Raw genomic sequence first — 19,531 nt, 5'->3', positions numbered from 1 at the left:
GAAAACGTGGGGAACAAGCATATAATGTGTGTTCATTTAAGTATTCAATAAGTCTCTTACAATTTATTAAAAAAAATAATGCAAAATGAAAGTTATCTATTTTCTGTCTAAGTGAGTCGCAACCTAGACAGGTGTCTAGGCAAGCACCTAAGCGGTCTAGGCAGGCGCCTTAGTAGGTCTAGGCGCCTTTTCTAAATTTTCAAATGCCTAGGCATTAATCAGGGCAGTGTCCAACCGCCTAGTGCCTAGGCAGGGCCTAGACGACGCTAGGCGGGGATTTTTAGAACAATGTTGCCATGCCAAAAAATTTGGGTGAAGTGTGTAACGATTTGCATCGTAACAATGGTGTTTTACACACCCCTTTCAACCCTCCCCTTTTTCTTTTTTTTTGTTTGGTCTCTTGGTTCTCTATGCAGGTGGTGCTCTCTGCATTTTGGGTCTCGGGGGTTTGATTTGGTTCGGCATTTCAAGGTTAATCTTATGGTTCGTGAGCGAGTTTGGATGTGGTGTAAGCATAGAGTACGGAGTGGGTGCAGTGGGCTGTTCTCTGGTGTTAGAGATTAAGATTTTCTTTTCTTGCTTTGTTGCTTTTGCTGGGCTTAAGTTTGTTTTGCCCTCCCTAGTTGTTTTGGGTCATAGCTCATCATTTGCTTTGGCCTTTTGTTGTATTTCCTTTCTTAACTTTTGTACTTGTTTTTTCTTTTAATGAATTTTCCCATTTCGACCAAAAAACAAAAGAAAGAGATGTTTTGCATTTATCTGCACTATTTTGATGGTAAGAAGTCAGATTTACGCACAACTTTCACATGCACTTAAACACATACGTTGTCTGTTGACCGTTTCCAATAGTGACACTCATATTCTCTCATTCTTTCAAGCCATCTTGTGGCACTGGAACTTATAGCAACACTCGGAGCATATACGTGTTGTACCCAGTCCAGATTGCATCCAAGTTTTGATACAACAATGTTGTCAATTTAGAAACTTCTTCTTGTTCCACAAGAATGCATAATTAGTTTCTGACAAGCCCCCTTAAAACCCAGACCTTTTAACGTGAAGAGCTTAAATGGAAAACGCCACCTAGAAGACGACTCAAGGTGAACATTGACGGTGCCTAAAGCAAAGATCTCGAGATGGGAGGTACTAGAATTATGGTGCGTGACTACCATGGAAATTTTGTTGGAGGAGTTGTGAAGAACTTCAGTTTTGTTCGAGATGGGAGGTACTGGAATTATGGTGCGTGACTACCATGGAAATTTTGTTGGAGGAGTTGCGAAGAACTTTAGCTTTGTTCCCTCCCCTTTTCATGCAGATGCTTTAGCTTTTAGGGAAGGCTTGGTTTTGGCGTTGACGAAGGGTTTTCAAAATGTTACTTTCGAAAGTGACTAGCCTTTGATCATTTCGGCGTTGAGGAATATTGTCACTAATATGTCTCCTATTGGACATATTATTGAGGATTCTAAAGCTTTGTTGCTAAGGATCACTAAAGCTTTTGTGTAGCCAATCGCCTAGCCCGCTATAAACTTAGTGTAGTTAGTCCTTGTCTTTGGTTAGATACCCTTCCTAACTTTATCACTGATGTACTTCTGGAGGATGGTCATTCATTGTAATTGGACCAACTCTTTTTCTCTCCTTTCGTATTTTTTTTTTTTTTTTTTCCAATGAAATGCGATGCTACCGTCTTCATTAAAAAAAAAGTGAGAGATTTATAAGATTTATAGAATCCACAACTCTTATAAGGATTTTGAAGTTTTGTATAGACTTTTGTTTATAAATTTTCATAGACATTGTTATCACAATGTCACTTATCTAGATAATATATATATATATATTTTTTTTGAAATTTCAAAACACAAAAGAAAAACATTTTCTCATCCGCATCCTTGGTACTAGGGGTGGGCAAATGGGTCCTGGACCCGCGGGTTGGGGTGGGTACTAGCGGGTTAAGGCAGGTATTAGCGATTCGGGGTGGATTTCAGGCGGGGCCAAATTTGGCAGAGATGAAACGGGATAGGGCGGGGTGGGTTTAAAGTTAACTACGGGGCAGGGTTGGTCTATAACTTAAGAACCACGGGCCTGGAAACACCCTATTTATAAATACAATTAATGGCCAGGACTTAATCATCAGTAATTATTTAATCTTCACCGTTAGATTGGATTAGCGTTTTTATTTTTCATTCAATTTTAGTTTAGTGACTTCAGTCTCGACTCCCCCCACTTGCCATCGTTTCTCGTTCTCTCTCCCACCACCCCTCGACTGACTCGACTCCCTAAGGCTGAGGTTGAGGCTAAGAGTCTGAGATTGAGAGCTTCACCTCACCATTTGAGACCGAATTTGCTTATGTCTAATTCTGTTTTAAACTCGATCAAGCCAGTTAAAATAAAAGAAAACTTGCTCAAATCCAACTCCACCTTAATTTGATCATTTATCAGTTTGGGTTGGGTTGATTCTTTATTCGTCTATGTCAATCCAAATCCAACTTGATTTCTAGCCCGAATCCTCTTGTGCACATATCACACATTCCTCTTCATATTGTAGAAGCATTTAAGCAAGGGATGACTATAATTGAAGTTTGTTGTTAGTTTTATTTGTACAATGAATGATAATGTTGCTTTTACATTTTTTTTTTGTTGAAGTTTTGATATTTCTCTTATAATTTTATTTCAAATTCGCTTGATTGAAACATTAGAAGTGGTTGCTATACTATTTTATTTATTTAACTTTGGGGTAGCCTATTCACACACCCCTTTTTATTTTCTACACATCCTTATTAATTTTTTACCATTGATTTTCTTCAATTCACCGATCTGACGGTCAAAATTTTAGAGTGTGAGAAGTAAAAATAAGTGTGTGAATAGCACTGCCCTAACTTTTGTGTGGATGATGATATGTTTAACAAATATGTTAATTTTTTCACATAAGTTAAAGACAAAAACTAATGATGCACATTCTGTTAAATGTAGGGACGTAAATTAACAAATTTTACTTCAATGATGAATTCTAAACTTGATAGGAAGTTAAGGTACGAATTCTTAATTTTAATGAACAAATAAAAAATAAAAACATTATTAGAAAAAAAAATATCAAACAATTTGTCAGGTTAGTTTTTCTCTCCACTGTGAGAGCCCTCTGGAGTGAGTGTCTTTCTTCCTGTGTGGGAGTTTGATTCTTTCAATTAGGTTCCTAATCTTGTCGTTTCGGATGTGGATTATTTGCCTTTTTAGCTTTTATTCTCTATTCCTTCCTTCCTGTTCCTGATTCCTCTGTGTGAGGAGGTGGTTGTTGGCTTTTGACTACTGTTCAGTGGATTCTTGTCCTCTCGATTCACTATTTGGGTGCAAACAAGGGGATTGTAGTCTTGATTGCTCATAGTTGGGAAGCTAACAAGTTTTGGTGGGGTGGTATTTATTTCCTCTCCGCCTGGAGCTGCGAAGTCCAAATGGGTTTTTCTGTTGAGGTGGTCAACTGGGTGAGGACCGACATATCGAATTACAATAATTACTATAATAATCATTACCCACCTTAGCAGAGTATTAATATTCTTCTGTTGGGAACATTAATGGCGACTAGATTAACACTCTGTACTATTACAACCAAAAGTTTTAAAAATATTGGATGCAATGAACCTCCTTTCAGAGTAGTTTCAAGTTGGGAGATTTCTCTGGGTTTGATTTAGCTACACAGTGAGACAACTTTCAGGGAGCTGGATTTACAAATTTACCAAAACCATGTTAATTCTTTCTATCTTTGGGGTTGCACTCCTCAGCTCTGTGCAATCCAATTAAGGCGTAACCTTCTGCAAAATGGTCATCGTCAGATGGCACATGTAGTGGTTGATGATCTGGTGATCTGTCTTGAGAAATCTATGAATCTGGTGGCTATGGAGCATGGGATCAAGTTGGTGGGGAAAGCTTTGGTGCAGAAATCACTTCATAAATGGGGGATGTAGAACATTTTACGTGAGGTGTGGAAGGAATTGGGATATTGAGATTAAATGAGTTCGCGATAATACGTTTATCATCACTGTGCAGGATGAAAATACTGCATCAAGGATCCTTAGCCAAGTTCTGTGGGTAGTCATGAAGCAGAATTTCTTTATTCAGAGATTGCCTCCTGAACTTGCGTTGGAGGAAGTACAGTTGGAATTTGTTCCGTTTTGGGTTCAACTTCATGGTATTTTGCTTAATATGAGTTCGGAGAATAACATTGATCGTATTGCTATGGAAATTGGTGTGTTCATGGAGGTTGAGAATCTTATGATGGCCCGTGGCTTTCTTCGGGTGTGAGTTATGGTGAATACTCTAAACCCGCTAATCACTGGATGTTAGGTGCAAAGAGAGGATAATGATGCTACGTGGGTTGAATTCCGTTATGAACGTTTGCAAGATTTTTGTTATCGGTGTGGGATAATTAGTCACGCCAATACGGAATGTTCTTTTGAGCCTACGCCAGGTGGTATGGCAGGTTATGGAGAGTAGACTAGGACGACTCCAGTCCGTGATTTAACGGAACCCTTTCGCTTTCTATCTCAGCAATGACATCGACAAGATCGCCGAACTGGCCCTAGGATGGGCCTTCTGGCCCACTAAACTAGGATTGATACAAGGCCCACAATTTTGAATCAAGTATTGCCTGAAACTCAGCCCATGGGTGCCTTAAGTAATTTCCTTTTGGGTGTTGTCACTCATACATAGCATGTGTCTTTGGGGCCGGTTTTGAATATCTCGGGTCAAGCAAGTGCAACCCATTCTGGGGCTAGCCCACAGAGGTTACGTACAGCTACGGTAGTATCGCCCATGCAGGCAAGTGGATACCCAAGGGGACAACAGGTTATCATGGCGATGTTGATGGGAGTTCAAACCTGAATAAGGGATTAGAAGGGCGTGAGCTCAATAATCTCATATCTCAAGTTCCAATGAAGCATGGTAAATATCAAGCGATATGAGAGTATTTGGAGGAGGAAGCTGAACTGGAAAGGTAGGCTTTGTTGGTGAGGAGAAAGGGGATCTCTTCAAGTGGTGGTGGCAGCTGTTTCAACAGTCGTCGAGTCACCATGATTTCGATGTTCTGGAACTGCCGTGGGTTAGGGTCGGACCCGCTAGTTTGGGCCCTGTTTGGGCTTAGGAAGTACCGACACTCTATAATCTTTCTCTCTGAAACGAAAATGAAAGGTTATAGACTTGATGGGCTATGAAAACGAATGAAATATGTGAATGGTTTTAATGTGGAGCTGGTTGGAATAGCGGGTGGGCTGAGTTTATGGTGGAATGAGTCAGTGAAGGTGGACATCGTGGATGCCTTTCAATCATTTATTGATGCTAGCTGTCGTGATGTTGAAAGGCAAATTAGCTTCAAATTTACCGATATGTATAACATCCCTTATTGGGCGGCAAAAAGTGATTTTTGGAAAGGTATGCAACGTGACTTTTCTCATTCTTTTATTCCCTGGATTTATGGTGGTGATTTTAATGACTATCTATGGGATTGGGAGAAGGATGATGGTGCAGAGGTTAGTTCTCACCGTTCCAGATACTTGGGTGGCTTTATGAACTGTATGGAATTACTGGAGGTGGAATCATGTGGTCCCAAATATACTTGGAGGGGCACTCGCAATGGGCACTTGGTGGAGGTTAGATTAGACATGGGTCTAGTGAATAAGAAGTGGTTTGATTGTTGACCTAATACATGTTCTCTCATTGGTGCGGCTGTTGGTTCTGATCATAACCTGGTTATTGTGCATGGTGATCCTGTCTGTGGTAAAAGAAAACGTATATTCAAGTTTGAAGCTTTTTGGGTGAAGGAAGCTGAATGTAAGGATATTGTGGAGCGATGTTGGGCTCGGTGTTTTGAGGGGGGTATATGGATCAATGGCTGTGGAGAATTAATGCTTATCGCTCCAAGCTGATGAAGTGGAGTCGAAAGAAGTTTTATAGTCGTACTAGGCAAATTAAGGTGATGGAGGAATCTTTGGGCAAGCTTCAAGAGGATTGGAAGTCTAATGTCGCGCAAATTGAAGTGTTATCCTTGAAGGTGGATAAGTTACGGCAACATGAGGAAAAGTTCTGGCATTAGCGATCGCGGGTGAATTGGCTTTAAGTGGAGGATGCCAATACTAAATTCTTCCATCAGTCTACATTACAACGGCATCAGTGTAATAAGGTGCTTAAGTTAAAAGATGATCAGAGCGTGTGGCACGAGCATCCCAGACATGTACAGGAGCTTATAAATTTGCATTTTAAGCAACTTTTCACTTCGGTGGGTCAACGGGATTGGGGCTCAATGTTGGATTGTATTTCACCCAAGATAACTATGGAGATGAATGTGGTTCTTGAAGCTACGATATCAAGAGATGAAATTCGGGCAGCCGCTATGCAGATTGGGGCTTTGAAAGCTCCAGGTCCCGATAGATTCCAAGGCATCTTCTATCACTATTTTTGGGACAGTCTTAAGGAGGAAGTGTTGGGCTTGGTTGAGGATCTCATGAATGGTACTTGTAGTTCGCATCGAATTAATTCCACTCATGTTGTACTTAATCCTAAGGTTCCCCATCCAGAGTATGTATCTCAATTTATACCAATTAGCCTATGTAATTATTCATATAAGATTTTGTCAAAGGTATTGGCAAATTGTCTTTGTCCATTTTTGCCGATGCTTATTTCCCATACGCAGAATGCTTTTGTAGTTGGTAGGCAAATTCATGACAATATTGGCATTCCTCATGAAGTTTATCACTTCCTTAAAACTCGAAGAAGGAAACAGACATTTAAGCTTGGGGTTAAGCTTGGTATGCAAAAGGCGTATGACAGAGTGGAGTGGGACTTTTTAGTGGCAATCATGCAGCGTTTGGGATTTGGTCAGGCTTGGTGTAATTTGGTTCTTCGATGCATTTCTTCGGTTCACTTTTCCATCCTTCTCAATGGTACCCCGAGGAAGCAGTTTGCTCCATCACGTGGTCTCCATCAAGGGGATCCGTTATCGCCATATTTGTTTTTGTTTGTGAGTGAGGTTTTTTCTCTACTTATTTCAAAGGTGTGTGCTCAAGGTGCTCTGGCTTTGTCGATGATTCCCTTCTATTTCTTAAAGCGGATAAGGAGAATTGTCGCACTCTGGTTTGTTTATTAGAGCAATATTGTGTGGCTTCAGGTCAGCAGGTTAACCTGCAGAAATCTAGCGTGTTCTTTGGGTCGAATGTTCTTACCAGTTTAGCAGCGGAACTTGTTGGTATCTTGTGCATGCCTAGGGTGATTGATCCCGGCACGTATCTTGGTGTGCTAGCTATGTGGGGCAGATCTAAATCTAAAGGGTTGCCCTATGTGAAGGACTGGATTTTAAGCAAGTTTCAAGGTTGGAAACATACTCTTCTTTCGCATGCAGGGAAAAAAGTTCTACTTCAGGCGGTGGTTCAAGTTTCTGAAACTTATCTATAAAGAAATGGATTCTTTGGTTACCAATTTCTGGTGGGGGCATGATATGAGGGAGAATCATATCCCTTGGGTTTCCACGGACATTCTTCGTTTGCCAAAAGCTTAAGGGGGGTTGGGTTTTCGAAGCTTTATGGAGTTTAATGATGCCCTTTTAGCAAAGAAATGCTGGCGTTTAATTCAGGAACCGGAGTCACTGTAGGCACATGTGTTAAAGGCTAGATATTTCCCTCACTGTTCGTTTCTGAAGGCCAGGCAGGGAGGTTGTGCTTCTTGGGCTTGGTCAAGCTTGTTACAAGGTCATGATGTTCTGCTGCATGACTTCCATTGGCAAGTGATGAGTGGCCAGCAGATTAAGCTCTGGCGGGATCAATGGTTGCCTTCACTTTCGGATGGTCACCCTATCCTTTCTAGGGACGTGCAGGTTAGTCGAAACACCACGGTGGATTTCATTATTAATCTAGCCACTAGAGAATGGAAATATGGAGTTTCTTAGACCGTTTCTTTCGGTGGAGGCACTTGAGGCTATTTTGGCCATTCCAATTGACGAGACTATGTGGCAGGATCAGTTGGTCTGGCCTATGGTTAAGACTGGAGTGTATTTTGTCAAATCGGGTTATCATTGGCAACGTTCTCTGCTTCCTCCTCCGTCGCCCCGATACTCCTCCTCTGCTGCATCCATTCCAGGGAGACTATGGAAATGGGCGTGGCAGCTTCATACTCCCCTTAAATTGAAATGTTTTATGTGGAAGGTATTGCATTGTGCAATTCCCATGATGGCAGCTCTTTTCATCCGGAAATCTGCGCCTTCACCGTTTTGCCCTTTATGTCATTCACATAAGGAGTCTGTTGAACATTTGTTTCTTCTCTGTCCATGGGTGAAAGCTATTTGGTATGGGGGTGCTTTAACATATCATGTTAATCCTTCGGATATTACATCGTGGGGTACTTGGCTTATGGCTGTTCTACAGAATCATGTTCTTTCCAAGAATGACTTGATGCGGGTTCTTTCTCTCATTGCATTTTCTTGTTGGCACATTTGGAAAGCAAGGTGTCGTTTCCTTTACCAACATGAAGCTATCAATCCGTTTCGGGTCCTCTCTGCTATTTCCACCAATGTGGCGCCTTTCCTTGATGTTAGACAGGTTTCCTCCTGTCGACGGGGGGGCGACACTTCTCTCATTGTGAGGGACAAATTAGGTAGGTGCTGCCAACTCTTCCCTATGTAAAAATAAATGTTGATGCCAGTTGGGATGTTGCTACGGGCAATGGATATGCAGGGGTAGTGGTGCGGGATTTTTTGGGGAATTTCCTGGCAGCTCGTCACACCAAACTTAGAGTGACTTGTGTGGATTCTGTGGAAGCCTTGGCTATGCAGAATGGTTGTGACTTGGGTATCTCTTTGGGTTTCACTCATGTGGTTGTTGAATCGGATTCTCACGACACTATATCCTGTTTGCGAGGTTCAATTTCTGAGGGCATGTGGGAGGCTTTTCCTATTTTAGCGAAGTGTGTGAAGCTTGGCGAAGCCTTTCATGTCTGTCGCTGGTCTTGGATTCCAAGATTAGCCAATTTGGCGGCTGACCATTTGGCGTCGCGAAGGTGTGTGGAGAAGTGTGATGTGTCTTGGGTGGATAGGCCCCCATCTTCACCTGTGCATGTTTTAAATAAGGATGACTTACCTTGTCCGCCTTAATTTGTGGGGGAGGTGCTAGAGGGGACACTTTGAGCCTTGCTTTGAGCGTCGGGTAGTCTAACCCCTGTACTTCCTGGTTGTATTTGGGGATTGCTGTTGCTTGGCTTTCGTTGTACTTTTGGGCATCTCTTGCCTGGTTAATGTAGCTCTGTTTGCCAAAATAAAATAAAAAATAAAAAATAAAAAGATTATTAATTAAGGGAAAAATTAATGAAATAAACTTTAAAATCTAAATTTTAACAAAAAAACCATCTAATAACATAAAAATAAAAATTTTCACCATTTATAGAAATAAACGTGATGACCACCCGTGATCTGATCACATTGCAAAATTTCTCAATAATAAGAAAACATGTCTTGCATGGACAACTAGTTACAAACCCAAAACCCCTCCCGTGCTCCAGCCCAAAACCCCTCCTCTCTGTTGTAGCCACCACCTAAACCCTAAACCCTAAAGTTTTTTTGGCTCCAGTGCCCTGCGTCTTCGCCCTTCGTTCTTCGAAGCCCAAATCGTTTCGTATTCTTGGCGACCATAGAATCTCTGACCTGCTGCCAAGACCCAGACCCAACGGTCCGCATCGACAGAGTCGCAGAGTCATAGACCTACACGGCTGCACCATCCACCCAGTGCACCCACACCCACACCCAACGGTCCGCCTGCCTCCGCTCTCCGCCGTTCCGCCGTTCGATAATCTCTCTCAGGTCTCAGCGCCTCCATCTCTTTTCGGTTTCAATTGTCTCATTTTTTTTTTTTCACCTTCTTTTGCTTGAAATTGGATTTTACTAATCCGGGAAAGCAAGACTGCAACTTCTATGTATTTGATATTGTTACGAAATCATTAAAATTGGTATTTCTTATTTATGATCAGAAAACCCAAATCTCCTTCCACATTCTAACACGATTATTTAACTTATTATTATTAATAACTTCTTGTATTACTTAGTTTTGGAGGAGACCAAACAGAAGGACAGGTTCTTTTCTTTGGAATATATAATTAAAAATTCTGTATTTATAATATCTTGTGGACTTTGTTTTGGTATCTGATTGCCTTGTTGAAGAGGTGCCCCTGCAGGCTGTAGATTCTTTGTTTGATTGGTGGTATTTTCAGACCTATAAACATATGATTGGATTTGTTTTGATTTTAACGGGAATTCGTCGTTGCATATCTGTTTATTTTCTGAGTAAAAATGGAGAATATTGTTGTACTTCTTTAGAACAAGAGAATATGAATGTAGTACTGATTGAGAAAAGTTTGGCTGTTCTGTTCGCTATTGCCTTCTTTTGGATGCTCATAAAATACATGTGGAGCTTCTTGAGTATGAGAAGGATCCTGTGACTGTTTTGGTCACTGGTGCTGCAGGCATGGCATATATTCTCATACCGATAAACCCGTCTTGGATGTTTTCCTGAATTTGTAGCTTAATCTGGATGTCCAATTTTATGATATTGAAAGTAATTGGCATACATTATGAAAAGAATGATGCTTTTAAATGTAAAACTTGCTTAGTTCCGAATTCTTGAAAACTTGATGAAGGTTCATGCTTGATGTTGAACAGGGCAATACAGTATGCTATTGTTCCGATGATTGCGAGGGGAGCGATGCTAGGCCCTGACCAGCCTGTAATTCTGCACATGCTTGATATTGGACCTGCAGCTCAAGCCTTGAAGGAGGTGAAAATGGAACTGATTGATGCTGCCTTCCTTTTCTCAAAGGTATGCTTCATAAAGGCACATTTTGCTTGTTCGCCCTGGGCACCAAAAAACTCAGGACCAGCCCTGCTGAATGTGGGTAGTTGATGATATATAAGCAACACAAGCAACTCAAATTTCTAATCTTCAACTTAAATTTCATCCTTGATGACAGTTGGTGCAGTTAGTTGTTCACACCGCAGAATTTGCAACTGTTATTTTACTCCTAATTTTGTCAAATTTTCTTCATTATCTGCACTTAAAGCTACAGACTTTACTTATGAAGCAAACAATTCCGATGACTGTAACTACCGCGAATTACAGCTCAGTATGCAATGCCATGCCTCCTCCGGTAACTTTGTGAAAGCTTTAGACTCTTTGAACTCCATGGGCAATTTTCCCGGCAAACCCACGGTGTATGATTGCAATGCTTTGCTTTACTCTTACTTGAAGTCACAGACTGTATTGCTAGACAATGTGGTTCAGGTTTACCACGGAATGAAGAGATTCGGGCCCGCTCCAAATGCTTCCACTTTCAATGCACTTTTGAATGGTATGCTATCACTTGGTCGTCTGAAAGATGCTTATATGATTGCTGAAGAGATGTTTGATGGTGGGTTTTTACCCTCGTTTACTTCTTTGTCAAGAATCTTGAAAAACATGCTTAGAGTTGGGAATTTAGTTAGATCAATGGGTGTTTTTAAGCTTATGTTGAGGTTGAAGTATCTCCCGACCGAACCCAGTTTGTGTTTGTTGATTTCTAAGCTTAGTAAAGCCATGATGACTGAAGAGGCATGGTTTGTGTGCTATGCTCTTATGCGTCAGGGTCATTTTTTCGGTGCTTATGTTTATAACCCTATGCTTTGGGCATTGTGTAAGACCGGCCAGAGTAATAATGCTTTGCAATTGTTTTATTGGATGAAGAGGAAAGGCGTTGTACATAATGTGTGCTCTTATACTGCTTTAGTTTATGGGTTTGGTAGAGAAGGTTTGTGGAGAGATCTTCTTTGCTGTTTAGATGAAATGGAGACTGATGGGTGTAAGCCTAGTGCGATAACATACACTATAGTTATTAAATCTCTTTGTGGTGATGGGAGGATTGCAGAGGCGTTAGAATATTTGGCTAAGATGGAAAGGGAAGGATGTGAACCAGATATGACCACATACAATGTGATCCTTCATGCACTTTGTATTCAAGATAGAGCGAATGACATTTTCAGCTTACTTGAGATGATTGAAAACAAAGGATTTTCTCCCAACGCGTACACATATGCTGCCGTGGGAGGAGGCCTGTTAAAAACAGGTAACATTGGGATTGCTTGTGAACTATTGCTTGATGTGATTACAGAGGGCAACTACGTGGATGTTGTTGTGTACAATATATACTTCAATTGTTTGTGTCATGAGAATAGATCAGAAGAAGCGCTATATGGATTGAAGAAAATGATTGGAGAAGGTTTAATGCCAAGTAATGTGTCATATAACACAATTTTAAAGAGTTTCTGTAGAGAAAATAACCTCTCCAAGGCTTTGAAATTCTTGGACTACTTTAAGTGGGACGAAAATGGGCCTGATGTGGTTTCCTTCAATACGATTTTGTCTGTGGCATGCAAACAGAAAAGGCGTTCAATGATCCGGAGGGTCTTGAGTCATATGAAGAATGGCGGTGTTCAGCCTAATGTTGTTAGTTTGAATTGTTTAATTCAGTACTTCTGTAGGGTTGAAAACTTTTCTGAATGTTTGAAGCTCTTGGATTACATGACGTGTAGTGGTTCTAGTCCCACTATTGTCACTTTTAATCTGTTGCTAGACAGACTTTGTAAGAATGGTCTAGTTGGAATTGCAGAACGGGTTTTTAAGCAACTACGGAATACTGGATTTTTTCCTGATACAATTTCTTATAATATTCTTATTCATGCCTTCATTAAAGAGGGCAATAAGGCTATGGTTAATCAATTGGTTAGTGATATGTACAACCAGAGACTAAAACCGGATCTGTTTACATATGGGTCCTTAATTAGTGGCCTTTGCAAGGATGGAAAGGTATCTGTTGCTCTTGAGTTGAGGGATGACGTGGTAGAGAATGGGCTTACTCCAAGCATAGCAATCTACAATACCTTATTGGAGGCAGTGTTCAAGAGGGGTGCTTTTTCAGACATTTTATCATTATTGAAAAATCTTTTACTGGAAGGCTGTCAACCAAATGAGGTAACTTTTGAGATTCTTAACCGACCAGTATTCAAAAGTTGGATAAAGAGATCTCCTGAGGTTTCAAATCTTGTGGAGCTTGTGCATGAATGCAAAGTTAATTGATTTAGGGTCACTGACCCAGTGTAAAGCCTTTCTCTTGGGCAAAGAAGAATTATCCCAAGAAGATTAAAATATTCAGTCAGGTACAAAGGATTCTTATCTCATATTTAGCTGCTTAGGATCTTTTATCTTGATTTTACTTTTTTTTTCTTTCTGTTATCTATGCTTTTTTTTACAAAACATATATCACAAACTGTTTGCATTGCAATCAAAGCAAATGTATCAGAAGTTTATTCCATTGCTTCAAGTAGATCAGAAACTGTCGTAAATTCTGTAGTTCAGACGGGTTTCATTTACATTTTCTCTTTCAGGATATTAAAGGTCATTGCTTTTGCCCATGGCATTTGCTTTAGGGTCAATTAACTTTGCTGATTATGAGTGTTCATGTTGGCCTTCGTTGGAGCGACATATGGCAGGTATGTTCTGTATTTGGGTCATTTCCTACCAAAATTATTTTAACCTCTATCAATGTGTCAATTAAACTACGTACCTACCTAAGTGTTGTTCAATGTATTTTTGTATGTTCTATACTGCTCTGAGTATTTCCTTACCCCAGAATTTTTTTTTGGTTGACTGATGCAGGAGCATGAAGTAAAAGCTAAACACCACCAACTGATTAGTGGGGTATGTTTGTCTGTTGGTTAAATAACCATCCGCTTGTAATTTCGATACTGATACTCATAAGATTAACCTAATTGTATTAGGTTCATCCTCTAGTTTCTATTCTTTAATTTGGGCTTCTACTTTCATATGAGACTTCATCAGCTTTCTTTTTCCTTCATCGTTAGCAATAATTCCTTTTTACATCTTTGGTATGTCTTTAAACATGTAGTTCTTCACACTTTTTTCATGTACGAATTTGAGCTTCCAAATTCAGTTCATCACTGATTATTTTTTTTTTTTGTAAAATAATTTGTGGGAACGTCGTCATTTCTTTTGGTCAAATCTGAAAATTAGTAGGATTCAAAATGTTTATGCGCATTTTTTTTGTTTGGTTAGTGTCTGCGGATATAGGAGAATATTTCGACACTGGATATTGAACTACGAGGTAGATAACATAAACATATTCTACACGATGAGTAGACACCAACCAAGGGCATTAAGCTCCACAGTTATTCTATTTTTTCTTGAGTTCCATCAAACATTGAAAAATACTTCAGGTTTACTTATTTTACGAGAAGACTGTATGTAGGTCTGGTGCAGTTCATTGGAAGCAGATTGTCGACTCGACAGTCGTCATGTTTTTAACGTATGGATTAGCAATTGCATCTCCACATATTGCCTTAGTCTCTGACCACAGTATGGCTCAGGTGGTGTATTTTCTATTTGTCATTCTCTTATTCTCACATTCACGGCATTAACCTTGCAACTTTTGGTTATTAATGTTGTACTTATACGCTTATTCATGTCCAGAATGTGCTTCTCTTGGTCCACTTCTTACGGGACTCATTCTTATGGTTATCTCATTCATCATGGGGCTTATAAAGACAACAGCAAGTGCAAATTCTTTTCTTAAGGTTGTATTCCTACACGCATGTAACTTATCTTTTATTAGTATTCTTCTTCCTACTACTACTTCTAGTACTTTAATAATTTGGTTTACTTCTTACTAGTCCGTCTAACTTTTCTTATGAAGTTTGGTTTTTGTGGAAAATATATGTATATATGTAGGGCACACTCTGCATTGACTTTGAACTATCCAAACCGTCTCTCTCTTAAGCCATTCCTCAAAGATCATCTCTACCAACAAAAAAACTCAAATTGAAAAAATATTATGACCATTTGGTTAAAAGGTGGTGTATTTCTTGGAAGCACCATTTAAATATATTTTCTTTGTCACAATTAGATGCCTTAAACGGCTCTAAATTTAGATTAATCTTTGTGAGGATAGCCTTTGAATGAAGACTTGAAAAATAGATGGTTTGGATTGGTAAGATATAACGTGGAGTGGGTCCTACAAGGTGTTCCTCAAATAAGATTGTGCGTCTCAGTGCCATGTGACAACGTGAGAGAACTTGTCTATAAATAAAGTTTTTTATTGTTTAATAATAAGAATATACTTTAGTGGAGCGGGGAGAATACCACTCTTGGAATTTGTGATTAATAGCTAAATGTTGACTTTATTTTGAAGGAAGTTTAGCGAGTCTTTTTAAATTTACTCTCAGGATCTTGATTCATTTGGAAAAGTAGGACTAATTGAAATTGTACTCGATCTTACTATTGTTTCCAAATTTTTCTGTTTTAATTCGTAATTTGGTAGCGTTATGTTGGTGTGAACCATCTAATATAATAGAAGCAGTGAGTCTAGAATTTTTTTACCAACTGATGGAGGGATGTTCTAGAAATTTTAGCTTGCCTCTTAGTAAATGTCATGATTCAATATAGAAAACTGGGTGCTGATGACGTGCCGAGAATAGCAATCTTCCCTAACATTTAGATCTATGCTTCCAGAACTTTTTCAGATTATCTCCAGGCTTTTGCTTTGCTGATGGACTTGTGTCACTGGCTCTTCTACGGCAAGATATGAGAGATCAATGCAATCAGGCCTTTGATTGGAATGTTACTGGTGGCTCAATTTGTTACCTTGGTATTGAGGTACATATCTTGGCCTTATGCAGGAAATCTTCTGCAACCGTTTGCTGAAAAAGTAAAATTTATTTCTTGAGAAGTGGAAGTTTCAATGAATATATAATGGTAACAAGGAATAACCATTCTTGGAGTATTGGCTTGCTCAAGTGTTAACCACTTCAATATTTACATGTCAGCAAGACAAAACTACAGTTAAAACTTTACAGAGTCACTTATTTCTTTCATTCTGTCAAAATGTAAACTAGATATTGGAGCAACACGTGTTGTTTATGTATAAGATTATGTTACTCACATCCTAACAGCTTGAGCTATTGGGATATGTTGGTACTATATCCTAGGATCAGACATCGGTGTCCTAGACATCCTGGATCGGAACCTCCCACTACAAACTATATGAAAGTAGGAGATCTTGGGTATAAATTCTTGTGGTTGCAGCCCTCCGTACAAATTGAACTCTGCTTTTTAATTTTTTGTTTTTTTTTAACTTGTTCATTTCTTATTACTAGTCTTTACGAGAAAGTGGTACAAGGTTGGCTATTACATTTTGGCATGTGCTGCGCGTGCATTGTAATCAACGGAAAATTTAGAGCAAGAAGTGTAACAGCTTGTGTCTTGGTTTGCTATTTGTTACATGTTTAAATATATGATTGAAAATCTAACTAATTCACATGGAAAATATGGTTGATATTGATCTGATTCAAAGTCTCACCTGTGGCAGAGCGTTTGTTACTTCCTTTTGACACTTGGGCTTGAACTCTTACTTTCTAACAAGTGGACACTAGCCACGCTGAAGGAATGTTGGAACAGCATTAGAAGTATCAAACATGGCACTCCAAGTTATCTAGAATCCCTTCTGAAGATTTCCTCAGATGTTGTTACTCTTGACCTTGATGAAGATATAGATGATAAAGACAGAAAGAACTAGGGTTCTTTCAGGTTCCATTGACAGTGCCATAATCTATTTGCAGAATCTTTGGAAGGTATTTCTATTATGGTTTAAAATGATATTGGTGGTTCTCAAAACAGTTTTCCACAGTTACACATTGCCTACTTTTGTTATTTCGTTTTCACTGTTTTCATTTCATAGAAAAGTCGACATTCTCAAATCTTGAAAACGCAAGATTCAGTTTCTTCTATTTTGTTTTGCAAAGCAGTCCTCTTGAAAGCCGTACAATAAAATGCATGGAGGTTGGACCATAATCCATCTCATATTCTCACCCTTGGCTCTGAATTCTTGATTTCTGGTCAGGGTGGGGCAAGCTACGTCTCTTTTGGAGTGTTTTAGATTCCCGGGTCAAGTTCCCTTTCTTTGGAGCGATGTAAGCCTCTCTACTTAACGATGGCCAGTAGGATACATGTGGATCGGGGATCTCTGGGATTCACCTGTGGCTCTAATAAGATTAATAATGTGTGTATTTTAAGTATGGATAGCAACTAGTAATTTATCTCAACTTTTTTCGCAGTTGCCATATGGACAGGGCCTCTCGGTTGCAGATGTCTTTGGGCACCTTGAACGGAACAGGTGAATTTCGTCATACCTTTTCTGTCTGTTCATATTTCTTCACGCTCAATCTGACCAGTGCTGTTTATAATCTCTCTTTTCCAGAAGTAAACTCGGCATTGCAGAATACAGTATTAGCCAGTCCACTCTCGAAACCATATTCAACCATTTTGCAGCTAACTCGTGACATCTTAATCGTGGATTGAGGCAATTGTAATTCAAATAGTTTGGCAGTAGTCGGCAAATCACCACCCGGCATAAGCGTCGCCCCCGCTTTCAAGGTTGAGACCATCATAAGACGCTTTGTAAATCTCAGAAACAGTATATTCAAGTACATAATTTCAAACTTGGGTGAAATGTAATCTGTTACGAAATTACAGATTGAGAGTTATACTCATCATATTGTACGTTCTATTAGTAGTCGAATGCAAAAACAAGGATTTTTAAAGCTGAATAGAAAAACAGTCGGAAGCCAACGGCAACTCCCGTGCAATTTCCGGTTAGTGTTACGACATGTCCTACGTAAAAGGTAAAAATAAAACTGCACCGTTCGAGCAAGCTTAGCTGCCATGGCCCCCAAATCAGCCCAAGCATTTGATCAACCAACAGAGTATGATTAATGAAAACAAAATGGGATTAACAAAACAAATCTAACTAAATTAGAAAATGAGAGAGAGCAACCTGCTCTATGTTTCTTCTGTCTCACATCTTCATGGCTTGTAGGTTTGAAGGCCTTCCTTCTGTGTTAAAACTGCATTTGATGTGAGAATGTGTGCGAAGGAGACAATTTTCACTAATGTTGTGGCGGTTTCAATCCATTCGATCCATGTGAAACGATATTTGTGCTTATTTGCTATACTATCATTCGATTCGTATACTTGTGAACAATAAAATTTGGAATTTAATTGGATTGATTTTTGTTGATCTCATTTTCGCAACAATTATTTAATTTGTTTTTTTGTGTTGTTTTTTTTGTTTGTTTTAAGGGCATTTCTGTCCAATTATTTTTTCAAGGCCTTCTTTCACCAAACTTAGAGCTTGACTTTATAATAGTAGACATAGAGATGTTTTGCGTTTGTCTGCATTATTTTGATTGTAAGAAGCCAGATTTATATGCAACTTTCACACGCATTTGAACAAAAACAGTGTATATTGCCCGCCTCCAATAGTAACATGCCTATTCTCTCGAGTCATCTCGTGGCATCGAGATCTAAAGCAACGCTTGTGCAATACGTGTTGAACCCAGTCCAGACTTCGTCAAAATTTGACACCACTGTGTTATCAATTTAAAAACTTCTTGTTCCATAAGAATACCTAAATAGTTTCCGACCATAAACTAAGTGGTGTGTTGTGAAATTAAGATTTAGGAGGGTTTTCATATCTAATTTCTAAAGTGGTGGATTTTATAAGATTTGTAGAATCCATACCTCATATATGGATTTTGAAGTTTGGTATAGACTTTTGTTTATAGATTTTAGTGAATTTTCATAGGAGTGGTTCGGTATCAGATCCCGAATTCCAAATCAAAAATTTTCGGGATGTGAATTTGAAGACCAATCTCGAGCCAAAGTTTCGGTATTCCCAATTTTCGAGATTCCCAAAATATTTTCGGTATTTCGGGATAGATCGGGATTTCGTTTTGGGTTTTAGGCTTTTGGGCTTTTGGTCGTAAATTTGAGATTTTTGGGTTGTGGACTAAAATTTGGGACTTGGCTTACAATTTTGTTGCCCAACTTCATATCAATTGAACTTTAGGCTTTTTACCTATTACCAATTTGAAATTTCTTACCTATTGAAATACCAAAGCATTCTTACCAAGTCAAATTGACGTTCCAAAGTTCCAAACTACTTAATTTCATACTTCTATTTCTAATATAGTCTACTCTCAAATTACTTAAATTCAACATTCAACATGCATGCAACCAAAATACATATACATATATATTTTCGGTTTGTTTGGGATTCCTGAACCATTGAATATGTAATCCCGATCTTGTACCAAAAGGTTCGGGATCGGTTCGGTATGATCCCAAAAATTTTGGTATTATCGGTTTGGGAATTTTTCGGTATGGGATCGGGATTTTTTTGGTTTGGTTTGGCATTTTTGGGAAAAATTTCTAGCCCTAAATTTTCATATACATTATTTTCAGTGTGACTTATCTAGATAATTTTTTTTTATTTTTTGAACAAACCATATTATCTACACTACGAGGGAGAGGTTAGGGTGAGGCTCACAATGGGTTAGCAATAATGTAAATTCGCTTTTGACGAGAATCAAATTTGAGACCTCTCACTTATAAGTGAAGAGAAATACCACTAGATC

The 19,531-nt window shown here is 39.1% G+C and overlaps 2 protein-coding genes across 4 annotated transcripts; both read left to right on the top strand.

The window, feature by feature from the left end:
- The first annotated feature begins 7,904 nt into the window (after positions 1-7,904).
- On the top strand, positions 7,905-10,916 carry LOC137712148 (uncharacterized). Its single transcript, XM_068451281.1, has 3 exons — positions 7,905-8,622; positions 8,703-9,024; positions 10,676-10,916. Exons 1-3 carry the CDS (start codon positions 7,905-7,907, stop codon positions 10,914-10,916), a joined length of 1,281 nt encoding a protein of 426 aa, XP_068307382.1.
- LOC137713918 (pentatricopeptide repeat-containing protein At1g63330-like) lies at positions 9,779-17,678 on the top strand. Of its 3 annotated transcripts, none has more exons than XM_068453273.1 (11): positions 9,779-9,820; positions 10,676-13,201; positions 13,430-13,534; positions 13,701-13,742; positions 14,311-14,428; positions 14,532-14,635; positions 15,581-15,713; positions 16,426-16,687; positions 16,862-17,026; positions 17,171-17,229; positions 17,314-17,678. In XM_068453273.1, exon 2 carries the CDS (start codon positions 10,977-10,979, stop codon positions 13,119-13,121), a length of 2,145 nt encoding a protein of 714 aa, XP_068309374.1. In that variant the 5' UTR covers positions 9,779-9,820; positions 10,676-10,976; the 3' UTR covers positions 13,122-13,201; positions 13,430-13,534; positions 13,701-13,742; positions 14,311-14,428; positions 14,532-14,635; positions 15,581-15,713; positions 16,426-16,687; positions 16,862-17,026; positions 17,171-17,229; positions 17,314-17,678. The 3 variants fall into 3 exon arrangements, with proteins under 3 accessions (XP_068309374.1, XP_068309373.1, XP_068309375.1); XM_068453272.1 differs by having other exon boundaries at positions 15,570-15,713; XM_068453274.1 differs by lacking the exon at positions 16,862-17,026 and having other exon boundaries at positions 15,570-15,713.
- Positions 17,679-19,531: the final 1,853 nt, after the last annotated feature.

Source organism: Pyrus communis, chromosome 13 (assembly GCF_963583255.1).
Source record: "Pyrus communis chromosome 13, drPyrComm1.1, whole genome shotgun sequence".
In the NCBI taxonomy this organism is placed as follows: domain Eukaryota; kingdom Viridiplantae; phylum Streptophyta; class Magnoliopsida; order Rosales; family Rosaceae; genus Pyrus; species Pyrus communis.
This window is presented reverse-complemented; position numbering and strand designations above follow the sequence as displayed.